At 38.4% G+C, this 16745-nt stretch overlaps 1 protein-coding gene across 1 annotated transcript in view; it reads right to left on the bottom strand.

Annotated features, from left to right (window-relative positions):
- MPPED1 (metallophosphoesterase domain containing 1) overlaps positions 1–16745 on the bottom strand; it is a gene marked incomplete at both ends in the record, with an annotated part of 46158 nt that overhangs the window by 7294 nt on the left and 22119 nt on the right. The window contains one exon of the mRNA XM_080639202.1: positions 1202–1317. Coding sequence (XP_080495328.1) covers positions 1202–1317 — 116 coding nt within the window. The remainder of the gene's footprint in view (positions 1–1201; positions 1318–16745) is intronic.

Genomic DNA, 16745 nt, shown 5'->3' with positions numbered 1-16745 from the left:
TCTAAATAATTAATTTCTGCCATCCACTTTTACAATAGAGGTCCATATTAAAATCAGTCAATGGCATGACATGAGACTCCACTTAGGTGAAGTATCAAAACACATGCCTTCCCTGTGAGAAACCGTGCTCAAAAAGAAGCCCTTTTCCCCAGGATTAGTGAGCAGTGGAATGCAAACATGTCTTTCTAAAGAAAACAACAAAACACAAACCCTTTAGATACTTTCTCCTCCAAGCTCTGAAAGAGGAGAAGAAAGGGTGGAAGACAAGAGGGGTTTAGCTTCCGGAAATTGGGGAATCTAAAGGTTTAAAGAAACCAGCTGCCTTCATTTCACACAAAGCACTCCTCCACAGTAAGACTCAGCAGACCACTTAAGTACATGCTTCACCTTCGTGTCCACTGATTAAATTAGTGAGAGCTAAACGCATAGCTGCATTAAATGTAGCCTGCTATACGTTAAATACATTGAAAACCATGTTAAAAGCTTTACTAAATCTGGACAAATTTCTGAGATTACATTTTTTCTGTAACACACATAATTCACTTTTTTCTAGGAATACAAGAAATCTCTCCTGACTTTTATATCACCTATATTAATATTTGTAAAACACAAATGCAGAACTATTTCTTGTTGGTGTGTTAGTCTTGCCAGACTGTATTACAGGTAGGCAATTCACCCACACTGTGCAAAGAACAGGCAAACAATGGCAGCATTTGGGTTTGTGAGGCAGGAGATGCACCAAGTCAGCATGATGAGGAAAAACACAGACTCTGGGTACTTGTTGGTGGGGGAATGCTACTGAAAGTGAGGGACAAAGGCAGTGCTAAAAATAGAAGATCCCAATCCTGCACTTCTCTTCAAGCAGGCTCCATGCTTTAAACCTACTAATTTCAGCAGTGACAGAGTGGACAGATGCATAGGAAAATCAGACCTCTCTTGTTTATAAAGCTCATTAAGGCTTTATATGTTAAGGCTTTATTTTTAAGCCATTATTTAATTCCCTACCACTGAGCATAGGTAATCATTACACATAAACCTGCGCTGGAGTCCTGGTGCTGCTGAAATCAGTATGGATGTTACTTTTGACTCTTGTAAGTCAGGATTGCACTCTATGTCTAAGGAGAGGCATCAGTTACTCATAATAACATTATTTCAGATAATCATCTGAAATACACAGCTAAGAGCACTAGTATTTTCTTACCGAGAGGTGGTCCATGTGTTATAAGAATATCTATTCCATCTGGAATAAGGTTCCATTTCTCTAATAGTGCTTGGCCTCGTGGAAGATTAAAGCCCCAGCCATAAAACCAAGGTTGCCTGCCAAGAGAGGAGGAGAATGTCTTCAGTGCTACTTCCATACACTGGTTATCTAATTAAAATACGGAGATTGACTCTCTACTAGCATGGAATTTGGAGACACAAACAGCATTCATTTTCTTCATTATGTGCACAGTAAAACTCTCTTTACATACAACCAGTGTTATTTAGCTTGTGTGGAAAATCAGTGCAGTCCTTACCACTTTCAGTAGGCAGCATACAGTAAAACATTCACAGTATTCCTCTAACTAGTTGAAAAGTAACTCTTACAAGAGCTGGATAACAAGATCTCCATGTGTGGATTAGCATGCTGCACTCCCACACCATCTAAAAGAACACCCATCTCGGATACCTAGGTGTGGATCTACATTTCACATTGGCTCCTGTCTTGTTTGGCCTTTAGCCTATGACAAGCTGGGAGGACAGACCCCAGCACAATGATAGATCCCACTCCAAAGTTGGAGACATCACCTATGCTGCTTTGTTTCCCTAATTGGAAGCATCCCATCAGAACAAGAATACTGCTTCTTTCCATACAAATAATTTTCTTCTGTCCTTGGTGCGCTGACTTGCTTTGAAAAAAAGACTTTCCATATTCAGGATTTCTTATCATATGGGCATTTATATTTTTTAAAACATATTTATGGAGCAGCTCATCATGGAACAGTGGGACTGTAACACTGCCAGTCGGAACACAATTTATCCATGTCTTGCTATCCCATTGATTAAAAAACTGTATTTCACAGCAATTATATCACAGTGCTAAATTATGTCTTGCCAACTATGCTCTGATTCTAGGGCATAAAACTGAGGGATTAGTTTTAAGTTGGAATTTTTTAATAATTTTTTGACTGACATCTTCTGGCCAAATCCATATTTGGAGAACAACAAATAGGCTGCCTTTCTTCCACAGACAAACAGCCTAAACAATTCTAGACAGGTAACTGAAAGGCTTTCTGTGTCCAAAGCTAAGAGCTCTTCTCGTAGCTCTTCATCACATGCCATGGATAACCAGGGTCTGGATAAACAGGTGTCCCAGGGAAAAAGAATAAAAGGTGAAACTTTCTACATCTGCCACTGGGACCAGAAATATATCCCAGCCTTCCAAAGCTGTGATAAGGGAGGTGAAGGTGTGTGAAGATGCTAATGAATGAAGCAGAAACCTTGCTCTGAGTCAGGTTGCTCAGACCAAGGCATCTGGCTAAGAAACACATATCCCTATATCAACGATATGAAATCACAGTTTTCTGGTTACCTGTTCAACTCCTAGCAGCCTTTCCTCATAGGAATAACAGCACCTGGCTCACAGGTACATGACTTCTCACCTTCTGGGTGGTAACTCACAGTCCAGCTAGGAGGCTCAGAAGGGGCCTTATCACTCTCTACAAGTACCTGAAAGGAGGTTATAGTTAGGCGGGTGTTGGTCTCTTCTCCCAACTAACAAGCGATAGGACAACAGGTAAAGGCCTCAAGCTGCACCCAGAGAGGCTTAGATTGGATATTAGGAAAAATGTCTTGACTGAAAGGGTGATCAGGCATTGGAACAGCTGCCCAAGGAAGTGGTGCAGTCACCATCCCTGGAGATATTTAACAGATGCATAGATTTTCAAGGCTAGGTTGGATGAGGCCTTGGGTGGCATGGTTTAGTGTGAGGTGTCCCTGCCCATGGCAGGGGGGTTGTACCTAGATGATCTTAAGGTCCTTTCCAACCCTAACTATTCTATGATTCTATGATATGGCACTCAGGGACATGGTTTAAGCGAGGGACTTGGCAGTGCTGGGTTAAGGGTTGGACTTGATGATCTTAAAGGTATTTTGCAACCTAAATGAGTCTTGATTGTAGTTACGGGCTTATTCTGCAGTAGGTGACCAATGATGTTACCATGATGTTACAATGATGCCACCAACACTGTCACACAGAACCAAACTCCAGTCTGTGGAGCTTGATCAGCCTGTGTTTATGTTCAGCTCTCCACTGACAGAATGGGAGTGTTTTTATCTCACAGGAATGCCATGAAAATAAATAAAACTCAAGTCTGTGAGGTGCTCAAGTATTACAGAAGTGGCAGGCTTTATAAAAATATACAGAGGTTAGACTGCTTCTAAACTCTCCATCCATTCCTGCCTTGGGATTGCGTTCCACAACTTACATGCTAAGCACCATGAAGATGAAAATACTCAACCAACGGAAATTGCTGAAATTGTCTACAGGCCCAGAGCAAGTTTTCCAGGAGCAAAATCTCAGTGAGAGAAAATATTTGCAAGGGCAAACAGGACGCAAAAGAAGCATCAGCATAGTAAATCATGCTTTTAAAGCCCCTGACAGATTCAGTGAATACAGGCCCCTGCTCCCACCCACTGCTGGCACCAGTGCTGCTGGGCATGGACAGGACCATCTCCACGTCCTCAATGGGAAGTGAGGTGAGGCACTGTCCTGCACTCCACAAGTGTGCCAGACACAGCAGAATGGGCCATGGCCACTCCACGCCCCAAGAAAGAAACCAAGGGGAAAGACTGGTACTTGTCCAAGAAGAAAAGGTCAAAAACCTATGGAATAATTATTTTAAGGATACAAAGAAGCATTTATAAAGAGAAATAATCATGACTGCCACAAGTCTTGCCAAAAGTCAGCTTAGCCGTGCTGAAATCCAAATGACCAAAAATGGCATATGCAGCTGCAAGAATCTCTGCCTGACTCTAGAAGGGCTAGCCTGTATGCAGCCATGTTTTAAAAAGCCCGTTTCCCCTTATGAATAGGCATGATCTGCTTATTAAGACAAGAAGCACTTTCCCTCGTCCCTCCCTCCCTCCCTCCCTTTGTGGTGACTGCAGCATAGCCGCCTGAGCGCAGGGCTGGTAAGTTATGCATGCTGGAACTGTTCTTTTGTGAAGGGGAGATGTTACAACTTGTGTGATTTGCCATTATGCTGTCTTTTGTGACAATCCCAAGATCGAAAGAAATGTCTGGAATATTTCTGGCAAAAAAAGAAAAGAAAAAGAAAAGAAAATCTGAAGTCCAAGAAAGGATTCAGGGGAGGATGTTGGTATGCTTCACATCTGAGAGAAGAAAGACAAATCATACATTATCAGTGAGCCCACCCCAAAGCAAAACCATCTTTATATGCACACAGGGATTTTATAAATCCCCAAGCCCCCTTCTCTGCAAACTTATTGCAAAACGACAATCAAAGTTTCTGAGTAGGGGAAAAAAGTCTTCTCTAATACCCAATTAACAAGTGTGTGACCTGGGTACCGCACAAAGAAAACTTTGTCTAAAATTTGCATTCACAATAGAACTTGAAAGCAAGTTAAATTCTTTGTATCAAGCACCAAATTTCTGGATCCCCACTTAATGCTTGCTCAGGAAAAGTGTTATTTTTTTTGTATATTATTTTTCAGTATATCCTGGTTTCAGACATACTGAATGTTTTATATTTACATATTACATACCGTAATATTTTACATTTTACAAAGACAATACTGTTATGTATGTTCCATAAGAGAAAAATCCACTGTTCCCTAAAAACTCCAAGAAAAATGTATTTGGCAATTAAAGACATACAATATGAATGCATTTCACCTCTGAAGTGAAGCGCTCGTGCATAGAAATGTACTTTGATTTAGGTCTTATCTTCTTACACTGAACACTTTGAGTCTCTCCATATACTACTGAAATTCCAACCATTATTATTATGGTAAGAATGATGATTGTCTACATGTAAGACGCTAGGGGTAAAAGACATTGGAAGTGAATTTGTTTACAGCACAATTAACTTTATGTTAAAAACATATGAACAAGTTTTGCAGGTCAAATAATCCACTATACAAAAAGGGCTGAATTATCAAGAGTTTGTGCTAGCAATCGGATGTTGCTTTATGTACTGAATTTCTATCTTTCTGTTCTAAAGTAACCATTGGAATAATTTTCTTACAGAATGATAGTTGCTATGACAACCATAGCAAATTTTCCTTTTCTGAAACAGATGTCTCATTTAGTTGAAAATTAGAATGTGAAAAACCCATGGGAAAAATTAATTCAAACTTTAACAGAACACTGACTACAATGTAATCTCTTATAGGTTAACCCCTTAACATCTTTCTGCACTCTTAGAGTAACCTTCTCATAAATTCTAATTAAACCAGTTTAACCTCCTAGGAATGACCTTCTTAGCTATCATTAGAGCTTTAGTTGTCTTTGAAAGGAACATTTCTGTCACAATAATAACATAAAAAAGTCATGCCAAAAAAACAGTGGTCAAAAACATTACTGCCTTAATTATTTGGGCAAACACATTACTGCCTTAATTATTTATTAGTTTTTCTTCTTTTATTCAGCTGTTATTGGAAAGGGCTACCATGTAGTCCAAGGACTCTTCTGTCATTTAAAATGGGGCATAACTTAGCTTTATGTGTGATTTACTGTAAAGGGCAGTGAGGTACTACACAGATTTGACCTGTAATTTACGTGAAAATTGAAGGTTTTCAATTTTCAAACCACTGCTATCCATTTCAATCTGCTCAGCAGATGTATAAAAAGGGGACACAAAAAGGGACACTTGCCTGGGGAAAACTATGAATGTGAATAGATTTTTCCATTACAAGCAATGAAGTATTGAAATCTGATTCTCCATTACTTTGGTTCAATGTAATTGTTTTAACTTAAAGAATGGATCCCTTCCTCTGTACATTTAAAGGGGACCCTCCACAGTACTTGGTCATCAGCTACAAATGAATACAGCTGGCAGCCAGTGGGCAGTTGAAGAAATATCCCCACCACAGCACTGCCTGTAGTGCTTGTGGGATGTCAGCTAGCACAAGAACTTCAAGACTGCAAGATTTACTGCAGCAGCTACATCTAGGTTGTCCAGATGAGTAAGACAAATCTTGCCACCAGTAGGCACACAATTACTCTCTTTGACTTCAAAGGAAAATTCTCTTCCACAGCACAGTACCTATGGAGAGTAAGTGAATGGCCATTAGCGTATCAAAGGGAGTGGTGGGCAGCATCTTGCTAACACGTTAATAGAAAGAAATACAGAACTAAAGCACAATGCACAGATATTGTACCTCCTCATTTCTATAAAGCTTCCTACAGAAACCTTTTTTGCAGCTGAAAGGCAAGTTATCTCCCTAGAATTCCTTTGCTTATAAAATAAACTTCAAACACATGACTTGCGCCAGTCTTTCCTCCACAACAGTTGTCATTTTCCTCCTATCAGAAAATAAACAGATATTGGCCAGTGACTGTAAAGAAGCTCAGTGGGAAAAGAACAGAACAAATCAGTTTTTTGATTCCTGCTTCCCTTTCTGACAACTGCAGAGCTGCACACAGTCAGCATTTAGAAGATTAGTCTATAAAATGCTAAGAATCATACTGGTAAAAGTGACTGACCGAGAGCCATGGAGCACCAGAAAGCAGTTAGATTCAGCAGTGGCAGTCACAGGCAAAACTCTGATACATCCTGATTCCCAGTCCAAGAAATCTCACTACTGGATCTATAATCTCACTAAGTCTAACTTTTCCTGGTCTTGATTTAATCTTATTATTGTAACTATTTACACTCCTACGAATATGGGTATACAGTACTAAATACACTATCTACCTTCCTTCACCTGCTTGGCATTAATATCCTTCAGGTATTCATATTTTTACATCCCAAATCACAGTGTTAGCTGAAATTTACCCAATCTCCATAAGTGCCATTTTAGCCCTTCCTCAGTAAGCAACTAACCAGTTTACTGAGTATTTCTACTGCTTTTTACTCAATTTTCACTAACAAGTAAGGATGCACAGAAGTTCACCTTTGCGGGTGGGGGTATTGCCTGTTTCAACATCTGAAGTAGTTGTGAAAAAACACTCATCTTTCTGTCTTTTCTTCTTCACATTCAAGAGGATGGTCCAAAGGAGGCAGGGTTGAAACTAGCCATGAGACCATAAATGCTAAGAAGGACTGGCAGGGCACTGTTTGCTTACAGCCTTTGAAATACCGTTCAAAATCTTGGCATCTAAGCATTTTAACAGCATAACTGAGATTTAAAGGAAGACAGTTTTGAGGAGTATGAGGAGACTTATATTTTGGCTAACCTCCATGTGACAGAGACAACGGATGGTTTGATTTTAGAGAAGAAGTATGAAAGCGGTGCAGAGAGAGAATTAAAACTGCACAAAAAAAGAAACTTAGATTCACACATTCATAATATTGGAACCAGGGTTTTCTTAATAAAATCTAAGGCCTTATACTTTAATAAATGCAAATGATGGTTAATGTCACAGAAGATTATCTCCTGGAACACAAGGCCACAAAGTACAACTCAGCAGGTGTAAAGGAGAATGCAGAAGGAAGGAGAATGTAGGTGCTAAGATGGAGATGGCTTGCACAGTATTAGTTCAGGAAACTGTAGTGAGCAGCAAACTGAAGTCAGATCTTCTATCAGTCTGCTGGCTGTACTAGACAGCATTTCTTCGATGAGGAAGTTAGCTGTATTCTTGTTTTTTTTGCCTTACTAGCTTTGCATCCAAGGTTGTCATTCTTGAAACTCTGAATCTAATTAAATTATAGTTTTCACAAAAGAAAAGGATAAAAATCCGAATATGGCCCTTTGTCAGTAATTATTTCTTTTGCAATTTGAGTTACACATGAAATCATTCATCTTTTGTTTAGTAAAGGATTTTCTCTGACTGGAAAGAAGAAAGAATAAGCTGTGACTAATAAGAACTCATCATTTCTAAACATTAATCTGTTATAAAACAATGAAAAATAAAAGGAAATCTACTTTATCTTCATAACAAGAAAACAAGATAACAGGTAAGGAGAAAAATTAATGAAGGACTGAATTTACAATATGGCAACTACAAATGCAAATAGTTTATGTCATGCTGCTGGGAGGCAAATGATAATATCCCATCTGATAGATTTTAAAATAATACAATAAACCCAACAAATAATTAACCAAGAGATTCACTGATGATGATACAGATGTAGAACTGTAGAGACTTTCAGTACGCTCTTACATATTTAATGCAGGGCTAAGTACTTGAGTTCCTTATGCCTCAGAGTGTGTTCTCTCAGTCTCTCTTAATATGTAAAAATATAGGTACAGCCAGGTTATCCAGTTTGTACTTCAGATACTGTTAGCTGACAGCCATAGAAAGAAGAAGGATTAAGAGACAGGAGGAGTTAACAGCCCCTCTGTACACAGTACAGTCACCATCTCATTTTAACTGTAACTTACCAAAAATGAGCCAATCTGTTAGAAAAAAAAATTTTAGGCCCATCTATGTATGGCATCCCTACAGTTTTTCACTATCAGATGACCAGATATTTAAAGAAAAAGGATGTTCTTCCACACATCCAGCTGCTGTTTACTGTAGTCCCCCAAGACTTTGCAGAAGTTCGCGAACTGAGATTTACTATCCCTCCAAATTGAGACACCAGTGGGTTTTTTTACGATTCAGCTACTGGAGGGACTCTCTTAGATGAAACATGACTGAAATAGGTAGACTGTGTAATAGGTGCACTAAGAACTGAGAAAAAAGGTCCTCAGAGTAGCCACTTCATAGTTTAGTAATTCTCCAGGTTTACATTCTTTTCTCAAAATACCAGGAGTAATTAGGCCATATGGACTAACTGTCTGCCAGTTCTTCTCTGGTTTTCTTTCTTTTTTGTTTTTTTTACCTTCTTTTCTGTGGAAAATTCAAAGCCATTTTGAGTTAAACAAGCATGAAAATGCTTCCAAAACTAATACACTAATACAGCACATGTGCATATATGCAACAAGTATATTATTTTTAACATTTTTAATTTAGCAACAGATGAACTTACTTCTTGTTTAAAAACAACAAAGTACTGATACTTCATATGCCATGTTTCTACCTGAGCTGAACAACATCCAAGTAATCCTAAATTCCAAATTCCTATTTTCCTGCAGTCCCAAATTCACCCCACAGTACAGCAGTGGAAACCAATTGCTGCAATATAACTTTCTATATGAAAAAGGTACAGCTTTAACACCTGGATGCTCTTTCAGCTTGCTAGGAATTATGAGATAACCTTAAAAAGTCACATGCTTATTTGATATAGATTACATCATTAGAAATATCTGACACAGGTGCAGCCCTGTGTTGTAATATTGGTTCCAATTTACTCTACCTTCTTACTGGAGAAGAAAATCCTCATATTAATTCATATTAAATTATGCTAATTTATTAAATAAAATTAATCTATGAACAACAAATCCAAAGAAAGTGTTCTGATGTTAAACAGCTTCACAACAAGTGGCAAATTACTTTTCAGCTTAAAATCTGGTCAGGGAAAAGAGAAAGAACTCAGACAACTGTGTTACAATTAGTTACTCTGATGGTGGCTCCATTTACAGTTCTTCACGTAGAGCTCAATGTAAAGTCACCATCTAGTACTTGATGTAGTAACACATCCACTGTGTAAAAACCTAGGAAAAACGCATACATACAAGCTACTGTGGAGTAGGGAGGCTGATTCTCACCAGGTGTAAATGGCTCAAAAGCCAGTGGAGCTCTGCCAATTGACTCCAGCTGAGAATCAGCTCCATATAGATCCGCTCCAAACTAGTTAGCTATTTGTGTTTCTCTTGGAATATTGCCAAAGGGCTCAACTCAGTACCCAACTGTGTTTACATCTTTGAAACATCCTGAAATTGCTGCTGTCTGAGACAACAGCCCAGATTACAGATAGAGCTGGTAGTCCTTTTGTTCAAGAAAAAATGGTGGGAAAAAAGCACAAAAACAACAACAACAGAAAACCCACTTTAAACTTTAAAATCAGCTCTGTTGCATAAAATTAAACTTTCAAGCAAATGTGAAAAATAAAGAGAAAACTGCTGTGGGGGATTGCAATTTCACTCTTGTGGTTTATGAACTGCAGGAAAGTGAAGCCAATTCCCTGTAGTGAGATTACAGGTCTTCTCTTCTATAGGTCTTAAATTAAAAACCAGCTGAATCCAAAGTGAGCTCGTTTACTGGATCAGAAGATTCAATTATTTCTGCTAAGTAACTGAATGTGAACTACTTCCTTTTAGTAATATACGACTAATAATTACTGCCTAAGAAAGGACTTTTTTCTACCAAGCTAATTAAACTAAAGCAATATATTTTTCAACTGCTCTCAAATTTAACTAAAACTAGAAACACTGCAACAAAACAAGTAAATGAAATCCTCACTCACATACAGAAATATAAAGCCACACAATGTGTTCAGACATTACAAGAAACAGCACTTGCCCAAAAATATTATGTGAAATCAATGTAACTTCTGGACAAAGGCAGTGTAATGTCCTGCACACTTGTACAGACACAATGGAGGAACGCAACTGCAAAGTGGATGCAAAGCATCTTTGGCTTCAGTAACTGATTGAGCTCACTCTGCAAGAGGTCACTGTGAAATGTGTTAAAAAAAATTGATTCATATCCCTAACAGGTAAACACATAAAGTAAGCAGCATGGAAACGTGTTCAACTTCCTGTCTTTCCTCTACTGTGCCTATTCTAGGACAGAACTGTTCCAAATTCCTCAACCCTGAGCAATGTTGAGAAGGAATTTTATTTGAGAGAAAACATTTTCTGGAATGTTCATTAATGACAAAAGAAAAAAGGATATTCTAAACCGCTGTGACTTCAAAAAAATCTTATGGGAAATAGAAAATAAATTTCTCAGAAATAAAACTTCTAAGGAGCTCATAATAGCTAGAATTTAACATATTGGTCTGACTTTGATGGTATCTATGGGCTACAATAGGCATAGTTCAGTTTACATTTTCATTCACTCACATACCTGTTGCAGAATTCAATTAATAGCAACTATGTTCCTTTACCATGCTACAGAAAATTCACTTGGAGTCTAAGAAACTTTTATTTTGTTCTACACACCCTTTATTTTTTCAGCAATGTAATGATTCTTGCTAATTCATTTCAGTCATTTAATTTGTACAGCAGTGTTCATTAAAAAACCTCTCCTGAATCCAGTATGATTACTCAGATGAGTAATAGCACCTGTATACCTACTGCCTACTGAATGAGATCCAACATTTCCTGTATTTCCAAGTCACATTAAAAAAAAAAAAATGCTTTCCAAGACGTTTTTACCACATGAAATGCACCAATTTTAGCAAACTGCCACTAGTAAGAAAGATGAAAAAAAAAAAGGAGAAAACCAATCCAATGATCTGTTTCTCCTGTTAAAACAGCCAGCACAAACTCTTAAAGTCTCACTTTCTGCCACTGGAAAGCCTTTCATACTTCAGGAGTTCAATATATAACATTTCCCCCCAACACATTCCCTGAGCAGCTGAATTTAATAGATCAAAATCATTTTGCAGGAAAAATACCCATTCTTATGATCTTCCACATGCTGCAAACTAAACTATAGCTTACTGTGATTTTAAGCATTTCTACAAGCAGCACTTTCCAAAATGCAAAATGGTTTCTGATAAGTACAGAAGAGGAAATAAAAATATCACTCTAGCATTCTATTAAAACACAATTAAATCTGTATCTATGTGCCTCAGACTCTTAATTAATATATTTTAATGATGAATTTTGCTTTCTCTCTTCTAAACGCATTGCTATTTCTTACACATCTGTCACATCTTACCTACCTTTTATGGAATGCCTGAAATAAAACATCTTCAGCATTCTAACCATAGTAATGCAGCCACATCAGGTAGGCTTAGATGCCAACGTTCTCCCCAATCTTTCTGAAACATGAGATGCCTCAATTCTAAGTAACAAGTAGAATCTATTGTTCTCACTCTTCAAGAACCGTATCAGTCTACCCAAATTACTTAATTATTTTGCCTGCCTCGAAGTCACTAATTAAAAAAGCTCCACATAGTTCCTGACTTTAAAAAACAGGGAACATCTACTGTTTTTAAAACATACTTATGAGCAACAAAAACCCATCACGCTGTAATGTCCACATCCAGCATTTCCACACCCATCCATAAAAAACTGCAGCACTCACAAAGCTAGACAGGAAAACAAGCCATCTGCTCAAAAATCTACCTAATCTGAGGCTTTCAAGAATTTTAAAGTGGTATTTTATTGCTTTAGAATACAGTACAGAAGCAACTGCAGTATAGTTACCTGTATTCTTATTTTTCGAACAAGTGAGGGTGCAGAAAGAACACAGGAGGATCAGCTATTTTACTTAAAAAAAGTCTAGTATGGTTTTGTACAGTAACATGTATTTCTGGTCTCCCTATATATTTCAGTCATGTGCAAGGTACTGAACAGGGGGTTTTTTTGCAGATTTCAAAGGGGGCATAAGAACTAAGAATCAGAGTGGTCACTCTGAGGCAGAACTTACTACTTTCTGTGAATTTTACAAAGAATGAAACCTGCAATGTAACATCTTGCATTGCTGCTGCTGGAAAGCACACTCCCGACTTGGGAGGTATATTATGTTAAATTAAGTCAATATTTTATTTTATTACAGTTTCATTTTAATTGATGTTCACCTCAATGACTGTAAAGACTTGTACAAGGTCTGGGAAAGTAAACATTAGATGATTCATCACTGGCAAAATGAAAGCATGTCCCTCTCTTGAAATGAATCTATAAATCTTTACTGCATTATTTTACTGATGGAAACTAAGTTCAGCGAGGAATGAAAGAGACTATTATAGCTGTTCTTAAAAAGATGGAGGAGGAAGGCAGTGAAATGGAGACCTAGGGTATGGGTGGCCTCAGTTCTGTATGGAACAAAAATAAGTCTGCCTCATTTTGCCCTCTGCATGCTCTTTCAAACTACCCAAAATACACATGGAAGTTGTCAGTCTTTTTATCCAAAGTGCACGTGCACGCGCATATACACACACACACACACAGAGAGAACATCTGAGAAGGGGTCTAACAAAGTCAGCTAATTTGTGATGAAAAAACAAATCAGATAAGAAAGTAACAGATGAGAGTTACGCACCTACAGCTAAGTACTACTGATCACACTGGACTACACAGCTTGAGTAAAGACACGTGGCAGCATACTGGAACAGTACAGATAGCTGCAGTGCACCAAGAAAAGGGCCAACGGTTGGAACAGATTTCCAGCCCTCACACTAAAGAGGGATGATGATTCGAAAATAAGCTCCCTGGCAAGGCTCCTCTGGGCTGAGTTGGTGACTGATACTCACTAATGCAACCTACAAGTTGGAATGGAAAGAATTCAGCCATCTTCTCTTGACATATTTCACTTTAAAAAACCTGACTGCGTAGCCCTGACTCAGAATGCTAAACTCAGTAAAAACAACTCTCCACATAAACCCCTAAATTTCGGCACTCAGTTCCCATAATCTGACTAACAGTGCTGCACGAGAGCTGTTGGCCCACAGGTAAACATGCAGGGGCCACATCTAATCAATGTTCCACTGGAGGGAAGCTAAAAAAACCCAGGAGTGCAGCCCAGGCGTCTGTCACTTCAGGATAAACGATCACAAATGTCTTTGTAGGCTGATATTAATCTTTGCTCTCCCATTTTCCCTAACTGGGAAATGAAAGTTTCTGAAGTTCCAGATGGCCTAACAAAAGAATGAAGGAGGAAATGAGAATACATAGACACTAGAAAAAAACGTAATTCTGCAAAAAGAAAAATGAGGTTCTGTTTCACAGGACACATCCCTCCAGATAATCAAAGCCAAGCAAAAATCCACTCTATGGATAATGAATCTGGAGGCAATCTCCTCCTAAATGTCTTCTTTTTGCTATTCAGGCCAATATGTCATTTAGAATAATGAAATTATCATATGTTTGGCGAGAGGGCTTTGACTGTCCCTTCCTTTCCCACATTGTGGAAAACTAAAAAACAAAGGAAAACACTGAAGGAGGTAAAAAACTCTCCTGTCACTTTGTATGCTTGTTTGAAAGCAGGAGGGCCAAAGCTTCTCCTGCAGTTGTGTACAGCTGATCAGAAGTATTATGGAAATTCAGTGGCTAGGAAGAATATGTTTTTCTTCAGCCACTTGTGTTTCTCTCGCTATGTCAAGTGTGTACTCTAACTTTCCCATTAATGCACAATAATCCATTTTTAATAGAAAATGCCACTGGAATTCCTGTCCTGGAATTCCATTTTCGACAAGATCACACACAGAATAACAGCTCTTCTGCAGATGCACATCTTTTTCTATAAATTTGAGGCAGGGATACAATATTACACACTGGTGGAAGGGCCAGTATAACCTCTGCAAGACACTAACAGCTTCTGATTATTGATCAGGTCAACTCAATCTTCAGGTCTTATCATTAGTTATTGCATGCAAGTCGAGAACAGACAGCAAAGTTACTTACCCACTGAGTTGTAAAAAACTCAATGGAAAAAACATGTAGTAGCGCAGAGTCCATTGTTGGAACCTTGTGCAGCAGAGAAGCAGACATAGCAACACTCAGATCACACATGCAAGTACGAACCTCAGAGAGGTATTCTCATGTTGAAAAAAAAATGTACATGCACCCGTATAGGCATTTATTTTTGCATAGGAAAATGGAGTCATACGTAGTTAACTCACTAAGCACAGCAGATCTTACGCACTGAATGCATCAGGGTTTTCTGTGCAAATACAGTGTGTAATTGTGCAATTACGATCTTTAGCAGGGGCACAAGTGGATTTTATAGCCTATCTTCACTTCAGCTGTAGCTAACACTAAAACTTTTACCTGCAAATAGTAACACATTGTGAGGATAATGAACTATAACAGAAGGCTGAAAATCTGTAACTTAAATACTCACCAGTTATTTATTAATATGGTTCTGTGAATGATGTCATCACAGAGATAGTACTCAGTCTGATGACACAGAAAAGACCTTCTGCTTCAAATCCAAATTCAACTTTCCACTATCGTCTTGGCTTCCTGACTTCCAAGCCACCTGTGAGGACCGTCTACTGCTTATAAAGTTTCATATCAACGGCAGTACTTATTGTAAGGACTTTGTTGATACCTGTTTATTTCAGGTATCAATGCTGACACCTAACTCTAGCTCTATAGTGGGATGGAAAAAATCACAGAAACATTGCTCAAAAGGGACCTTTGAAGATCTTTAGTCCAACCTACCACTGCCTACCACCGCTCACCACCACTAGATCTGGTCAGCCACAACTGTCCAGCCAAGTCTTGAGAACACACCTGAGGATGGATTTTCTGCTCCTCTCTGGTGTTCCTGCTCGCTGTATTTTTACTTACATGTTATGATTTCATCTGTTTTACTGAAAAACAAATTAAACTCTTCTGGAAGATGCCTTCATCTTTAGGAAAGCTTAGCAGTTAAATGTTAATTATAGAATTATTCTGTAGAATTATTTGGGTTATTCTGTTTGCCAGTTTGACTTTTGTCATAGCAGTCCGGAATAAATAAGAGTGTTTAAAGGTACTTTCCAATCAGAAGCTTTACAATTTACAACAAATGCTACTGAGAAACCAAAATCTTTGGTTTACATTCCTAGCAACTATGGCTATTCTCTACACAAGATTGCTTCCAGGTCTGTGAATACGTTCTGGCCATGTCCTTGGTTTTGCTGGGGTGACACTAGGGTGCATCTTCCTGTGCCTAGCTTTTTATGAAAAAATTCCCCAACAGTTCCCAGCGTGTGGGCTACACTAGAATGAAGCTCCATGCATTCTTCCTGATGTCCTGCTCATCCAGATCTGGCAACCAACACTGTATGGTGTGCTGTCAAGCATCTTACTTATTTATACTCCTCTCACTTACAATCTACACTGATAATTTGTAGTCCAAGTGTTGCAAATACCAATTCCTAAATAGCAGATTTTCTGCTTTGCAACTTGATTTCAAAATGGATGCTCCCTGCTTGATGATTACACTAGGGTAATTAACATTTAAGGCAGTTAAATTTTCGTTAGTGGGTAGAGGCTCAATCTGGCACTTGAAATCTTGCCCTTGGAGTCCAGGAGAGTAAAAGCATTGGTTTCTGAGACAGAACTGTGTCCCATGTCTTCTATGCAATTAAAAATAACCACTGAATTTTAGATAATAATAGAGGTCAAAATACCCAAGTGCTATGAAAACATTTAACCACACACAAATGGTACATATTTAAAAGGCCTTAGAGACTGGCATATTATGCAGACCAATCAAGCTCTCATGGTTTATTCTGCAACTACAACATCTTAAGCATATGTATAATCTAACTGCACAAGTCACATATAAAAACACAGGTGGCTACGCGTAAACACACCAAGTTAATGCTCGTTGACATTGACACAGACCTTACTCCAGCATTCTCAAAGTACTTTGCAACTATTGATTAACCTGTTTTATAAAGCAGGGATATCTCTAGCTTGTACTTATTTTTACAAAGGATGAAGTAAGGTCAAGGCTGTAACCAGAAATGGAAAGGCAGGATCTAAAAGACTAGGGCCCCAGTCTTTTCATTTCTAGATAGCTCACC

Source organism: Psittacula echo (assembly GCF_963264785.1).
Source record: "Psittacula echo genome assembly, chromosome: 1".
Classification (NCBI taxonomy): Eukaryota; Metazoa; Chordata; class Aves; order Psittaciformes; family Psittacidae; genus Psittacula; species Psittacula echo.
The sequence above is the reverse complement of the archived record's forward strand: the minus strand, read 5'-3'. Positions and strand labels throughout refer to the sequence as shown.